This window comes from Mus caroli, chromosome 3, assembly GCF_900094665.2.
Source record: "Mus caroli chromosome 3, CAROLI_EIJ_v1.1, whole genome shotgun sequence".
Taxonomy (NCBI): domain Eukaryota; kingdom Metazoa; phylum Chordata; class Mammalia; order Rodentia; family Muridae; genus Mus; species Mus caroli.
Window position 1 is genome coordinate 43,414,242 of NC_034572.1, and position 7,622 is coordinate 43,421,863.

The window sequence follows — 7,622 nt, forward strand, 5'->3', positions numbered from 1 at the left end:
TTTTTATAAAATTATAAAAAAAGTGTTTCTTAATGTATTTGTGTTTCAAATGCAAATTTTTTTCTTCCAGGATTTCTTTTGCAGTGTGGAGTAGCTCTACCCCTCTGTCTGTTGATCATTTTTATTCCTTATGCCCCAAACAAGAAAAAGAGCAAATGAAACACTGAATGTTTCATTCACATTATATATGCAAGAAGTGGTTTTCCAAGGTTAACATAACACAAATGTGAACTTCTCCATTTTTAATAAGATATCTGACTTTGGATTTTCAAAAAGTAATTTCTAAAGTTTTACACTGAGCTATTAAATGAAAGTTCCAGGATGTAACGTCAAAACATATCTAGTGTTTTCTTTATCCTCCTGTCTTCTTGGCCAGTTTGCAGCAGTAAGAAAACAAGGTTTGCAAGGGATACAGATAGCCTGATGACTAGATTGCGTGAGAGAATAAACATTTCAACAGGCTTTGGCAGAGGAGTAATATCAATGTTTCAAGGACATACTAAGATAATAGTAGAAGCTGCTCATTAGTAGTCACTATGTCTCAGTGCTAAACATGAGAAACGGCAACCTGCAGACAATCAACCATACTTGTGCTGAGGTCAAACTAGTAAGCGCCCTTTCCTCTGGAACACAGGAAATGAAGGGACAGTTTGGCTTTTCCCATCTGGCTCACAGATGTCACATACTGTGAAAGTTGGGGATCCAGAAAACTTTATGGCTCAATTGTCTTGAAACACATTTATATTATGGTGTGATTAAAAGACCTAGTAGATGTTATAGACATGTTTGCAAAATATATTCACACATATATTAAGTCCTAAAATTTATGTTGCATCAAGGCCATGCAAAAATATTCCCCAATAATATTTTTTGGTGAGGACAAATATCTAACCAAAGATTTTATACTTGATTTTATTATTCAAGGATATGTGGGCTTACATAGCGATTCTGCTAAATACTAGATATAGCAATGATCTTGATAGAGCTAAGATTTCAATTGCTTAATTTGAAATTCTACTGTACTATTTCAGTTGAACCTGGAACTGATAAAACATTAAGTAGATAATTTATATTTATCTACTATGTTGAATTCATATAAGACTGCTATAGACTTTGAGATATGCCAATATAGGTTTTTAAATGATGTTCATACAACACAAAATCTACAGAAAACCTGCATCTAACTTTTATCCATCTATATAGTTTTCCCATCCTGCGTACACTATACATTAACACAAAACTGCTTAATAACACAGTGTGCAACATCAGACCCTTCTGAAATCTTCAGGCTAAAGGAGGGATTATTGAATCTTCTTTCCTTTCTATTCTTCCACGGAAGCAAAGATTCTCAAATTTATCTAGAGTTTGTACACATATAACATCATATTCTTTTCTGATGATCAGCTAAGAAGGAAAGGTTGCAAGTTCAGAGAATACTGCTGAACCAAACATCCTGCAGTTTCACCTACAGGCTTATAGGCATACAAATATATTGTCTCAGTATCACGTGGGAGATGTGCTTCTTGCCTGTAGTTTGGGGTCAGGTGTCTATGCTAAGAGAAGAGCCCTTGGGTTCAGCAAACACAGCTTTTCTATGAGATACAGCTTTTTCTTCAAACACATAAGATATTCCCACTGAATTATGTTCCCACTGGGCTTTAGCTATGAGTGTAACGGTCAAAAATAGCAGTGGAGCAGACAAGCTAGAAAAGATAAACAACAGCCAAACTTGTGTTCTTCTTTTCCTGTTTTTTTTTTAAACAATAGGAAGCAATCTTGAAGATGATCTTCTTATGCACCCTGCCTGTGTTCTTCACTGTTCACTAATGAGCAACATATTTGCTAAACATGATGTGTACCCCTAAAACAGCATCAAGACTTCCATTGCCATGTGCTTAAATGGAAAGCATTTAAATGCAAATGCCACTAAACTAAATCTGAAATTGTTTGTTGCAATATTTTTCCACACTTCAAGCAACCATGATCTGGTTTCAGACAGAACTACAACGTCAAGGGGAAGTGGTTGGAAAGTTAGTGTAGGGCAGGAGTGTGGATCAAACATATTAATTTTTTTCACCAAATTATTAGCACAGTGGCAAAATGCCAGCAGTTGGTAAGATAGCTCAGAAAGTTCAACTGTTCACCATGAAAGTTTGAAGACTTGAGTTCATGCATGCCTGGGACCCTGTAAAGGAAGGAAAGAATCAAATCTGCATGTTTTCATCAAACTCTGAGCACATGGCATGGCATGAGCATCCACAAGTTAAAACACACACACATACACTCATACACACAAACACACACAAATGCAAACACACAAAATCTGGTACATATACATGTGCAAAAATACACTTACACACAATGATAAAACAATGGATTAAAAATGATATACATGTTTTTAATTTTTTATAAAATATATTTTTCACCTACCAACAGATATTACTATTCACCACTACTTTGTATTTCCCAATCTTCTCATTTTTTAGAAGCAATATCGTTATACTATATATTTTGAAACTGTTTCTCCTACCTCCTCCCAGATCCTCCCTACCCACCCAACTTATGTTCTCTCAATGTTCATCTGCCCCTGCCATCACTGTGTGTTTGTGCCTGTCTCCCTTTCTTTCTCCATCTCTCTGTGTATTTCATTTTCAAAAAACAAACAAAAAAAGAAACAAAAAAAACAACCGAAAACGAATACACACACACACAAAAAAAAAAAAACCAAAAACAAAAACAAAAATGAGAAGCAAACAACACGTCAAAAACAGAATCAAAACAAACAAGCAAAAGACCAGTAAGATAATATATGGCAAAATAAAAGAAAAAGCACACTTACTCACATGAAAACAAAACCAAACACAGCAGGGAGTCCATGCATATGTTGGGCAACTAATCCTGGGCATGAAGCCCACTCTGGATACTGCTTAACATACCCAGTGATGCTCCATTGCAGAAACCTACATTTTCCCTTTAAGCAGGTATGAATTGAAAACTGCTTCTTTGTTAAGGATGGAGGCTTACGTCTACTTCCTCATCTCAGTGCAGGGGCCTTCTTTGACTTGAGCGTGTACAATCCCTATGCATGCTGCACTCCGGAAGATATCGTTTCCCTAAGATCATCCATCACCTCTGGTTCTTAACAATCTTTTGCCTCCTCTTGACCCCACAGTGCCTTGAGCCTTGAGTGAAGAAGTTTGTTGAAGATATCACCTTTAGAGCTCCAAAGCCTCTCACCCTCTCCATGCTGGCCCCCTGTAGTTAAAGGGACATAGACATTTTAGAGCTGTTCACAGAACTCTTTTGTTTCTGAGACATTCACCTGGTAACGCAAATGAGCGGAATAATCACCAAGGTTCTCTGAAATCATCTTTTAGGGATATAAGCCAATGTCCCTTTTTGAGCTTAAAGATGTTAGATCTTAAAGGCAAACTCAAAATCAGTAACAGCATTTGATTTTTGTCATGTCTGCTGATTTGTAGAATTCATATAGAGGTGACAACTCTGTGCTGTGCTCTGTGAACATGTAAAAACTGAGAAATATTGGTCTCAGTTACTTGAAAAGATCAAATGAAAATCTTTCAACTATTTTAATTGGCTTTGGTATAGGAGTTAGCCAATTGCCCCTTTTCTTTGCAAGCATAGATTATATCTTTGTCTAGCAGAGGCAAATGTTCACTTAACACTCAACTGAGATGGCATGAGTAACAAAAAGACCCGAGGGTTTTGTTTTCCAGTTTTCTTTGGCTAATCAGGACACATTTATTCTGGAAAATATTCTGAATAAATTATTTTTTCTTCAAAGCATGAGTGTAGAGCAGCTGTTTTTCATGGTACACACCTGCAAGGTATTACGGAATGATATGTTTTTAAAAGGAGTGCTTCAAAATCCTATGTTCACTTTGTGCCTCCCAGCTCAGACTCACTCTCTGCCTGCTGTGTGTGTTCAGCAGGCCCTGCTTACTGTCTCCCTGACCCTGGTTGCCTAGTTACAAAATCCTCTTTGTGATTTGTGAGATGCTCATCCTGATTGAGAGCAATGGATTTATTTATTTTTTTCCTAAAGTAAACTTAAGAGAGTTTCTATTTCAGAGTGGAACATATTAAAACCAGTAAACCTTGCCAAATTTAGAACATGTAGTTCTCTCGGAGAAAGCTTATCAACTAGAGTTTTTGTCTCTTTCAAATTCTTTCTGTTCAATAGGGCCAAGATTTTCCTCCTGGTTCTACAGAAAAGTAACTTCACGTAGCTCCTTAAAAAAAAATAAGGATAGATTATAAAATCAAGTTTAAATATAAAAATACATTACAAAAATTTAGTATATTTTTAAGTGGATTGAGCATCTCTTTAGTTTTCTCATTGTTTCTATAAATGAACTTGAGAGAAAATACATTGTAAGTAAATTGCCATGTTGAAACATTTCAAATAATACATCTTTTGTTTTGTTAATTAACACAGTGCATTTCAAATTTCAAGCCACATAGCTCTGTGCTCCTGTCCAAGCAAACTGCTTATCAAACAAGTATTTATAGAAACCACTTATCTCTCTAATTTTTTCTAAGGCATTTTTTTTAACCACTAACAAATTCCAGTGGAGTATATGCACAGCTTCATGATGATTCCTGTGGATCACAAACACACTAATATAGTAGTGGCTGTTGATTACAAGAGGTTGGGTGCAATAACTCTGAAGATTTCTTAGAGACGCCAACTGGCAAGCGGAGCGAAGCACCACAGTCCAGTTCTGAAATAACTAGCCCATTATGTCATAGGCTCGGCTTGCTACTCTGACACTTGAGCGTGTACACCCACTGCAGTCAGGATAATTGGTACCAGCTGTTTAACTGTTGATCTTTTTCTTTTAACTTTGGCCAGGAGCCAAGCTGACTTAAAAGCAAGGATTCTAAAAAAGAGCCTGAAGACTCCTGCCAATGTATATGTATGTTTTTGTTTCAAGCTGCCTTGCTGGAGTAGTTCATTCCAAGGCCATGATGGAGAAAAGACAGTAACACAGATGCAAGAGAAAATAGGCTGTCTAGCTTCTAAGAGACAGAGGGAAGCCAAAATGTGTGACACAAACATCTCATTTTTCCACTCTTTTCTTTCCAGAGCAACAGTTTCCACTCACTGGTGTGACCAGCAATTTGTTTTTATCCTCCAGATATTTTCTGTAACAGAGTTTTGCGGTGAATGTGAATAATGGGTTCAGGGTCTTAAAAATGTAGTTTCCTCCTGTTTTTATTATTTTTTTTGTCAAGCCGTTGAAGAAAAATTTATCTTGACAACCAGCAAATATGAAACAATATCCTTCCCCTAATCCCTAAAGTAATAGACACAGAAAGGATCTGGTACCTGATGCCCCTGATACAGTATGAGAAGTGTATTCAAAGATCCAAACAGAGTTAGTTACTAGAAAATGTGTATTGGCGATGACTTTCTCAACTACTACTGAAAGCAACTGCTTTGTAAAACATCATAGTTTGAACAAACTGTGAAACTCTAATTATTAAAAGTATGATAAAGCATTAAACTGGATTTTAGTGTTCTGATAGTATTCAAGTTTCATTTCGGGGAATAGTAAACTCCTAGTTGTAAGAAAATTATTAGAGCATCTTCAGAAAGTTAGAAAAGTGGGTGGGTGGGTTGGTGGGGGAGCTCCCTCCTGGAAGCAGGGTGGAGGGAGGATGGGATAGGGGGTTTGAAGAGGGGAAACAGGGAAGGGGCATGACATTTGTAATGTAAATAAATAAAATAATGTATAAAAAATATAGAAAACGAAAAGGAATTACATGGCAACAGGAAGATCAAATAGGTGTAAAGGTTGAAAACACAGACATGAGCAGAAAATCAGGGAAATAATGCAAACATTTTCAGAGTCTGAGAAAAGAAAGAAATGTTAAAAATAATATGAAGGGCGGTGGGCGGCCTCTGACCGAAATTGGGCCTCAACCGGATGGTGGTGGCAAGGCATAGCTGCCAGCCCTGGGGCTTGATCCTCCGGCTGCTCAGGCTGGCCTTGGCTGCTGCTGGGGCCTGGGAAGTGGCTTTGCTGCGCTGCTCTTCTTGGGCCCTTCTTGGGTTGTGTATGGGACCAACTATCGCAAAACCATCTTCATATTTATCAGCAATTCTGGCGGTGAGCAGATCAACCAGGTGGCCCTGGAGGCCTGGCGCAGCCTTGGGGACAGGGAAGAAATCAGCCTACAGGAAGTGGAGCCAGTAATCTCCCGAGCTGTGATGGATAACCCTCAACATGGCTTCTGGCTCATGGAGAAGCACCTGCTGGATGCTGTGAGGCCCTTCCTCCCACTCCGGCAGCATCACGTGTGCCACTGCGTATTCAAGTGGTTCAGGCTGTGCTGGACAGTACCACCTACTTCCCTGAGGATGAACAGCTCTCCTCCTCCCACGGCTGCAAGACAGTGGCCTCCCGACTCACATTTTTCCTCTGAGAAACCCAGGTTGCATCACTGCCTCTCTGCCTAGACAGAGCAAACACGAAAGGCCTGGGCGGCTCTTGGAAGAATTCTTTCCTAAGCTGATTGGCAAGTGGGACCCAGAGCACAACACTAAGATAAGAAAGGTCTAGAAGCACCATCGCTAAGAAATTCCTGGGTAACCCAGAACCTCTCAGCCTTGCCATTGCCCTGCAGTCTGAGCCTGAGCCTTCTCAATGTGAACAGCATGCAACACAGGGATGAAGGATCATGAGTGCTTCCACCTGGGGACTTTCACTGGCATGCCTTGTGTGGCTCCTTTCCCAGATCTCAGCCCACAGCCTCTGTCTGGATTTGGTAATCCAGCTAGGTCAGGCTATCACCTCACAGTTTCACCAAATGGAAGGACTCAAGCTACTACATGGGCCTGAATTTCAAAGTTTTTAATTTTGTACAAGAGAACAGAGAACTTAGCCATGGTATTAGAAAAAAAAAAAAACAATACGAAGAAAAAAAATCAAAGTTTGATGATGAAATTGAAGGCAAACAGGATGTTAGTCCACCACATATATTAAATGACATACTTCTTACTCATTCAACAAATGTTTATTGGACACATGATACATAGTATACCCACGGTGAAAATCAAAAGCATATTCCGATATCACAGATATCCCTCAAAGGGAGAAGAGAAATCTTGCTATCAGGTAATATTCACTAGTGTAATACTCACTAGTATGGTTGGATCTCATCCCAGGACAACACCAAAAATGTTTTCCAATTATAAGTCATCAGAGTCTAGTCTATCTGTGCTAATAGACCATGACAATCCTCTCTTCCACCTGGGGATCAACAACATCAATCAGTTCTTGGTCTCAAGAGTAAGTTCTTTATTATCTAAAACTAAAATAAATTTTGATGCTGCCTAGGCAGCCATATTGTTGATATTTTGTGGGTATATGAACCCTATCATGTTTGGAAGATGCTCTCTAGCAGTAGTCTTCTTTGTCCTCTGGCCCTTACAATCTTTCTCTTCCCAATTCTGCAGTGTTTCTGAGGATTAAGTATAGTGGTTACGCCATAGATGTCGCAATCTGGGTGGAGAAATGTGATTATGCCAAATAAATCTCCATGTCACAAAAAATTCTGAAAATATTCTTTTGTAGCAGTGATTTGTTTTTAGT

General features: G+C 38.7%; 1 protein-coding gene across 1 annotated transcript; it reads left to right on the top strand.

Moving 5' to 3' along the window:
* The first annotated feature begins 553 nt into the window (after positions 1-553).
* LOC110291807 (torsin-2A-like) lies at positions 554-6,453 on the top strand. The gene is given in 3 exon segments (XM_021159067.1): positions 554-607; positions 6,011-6,338; positions 6,341-6,453. Coding segments are annotated over 3 exon segments (495 nt in total).
* Positions 6,454-7,622: the final 1,169 nt, after the last annotated feature.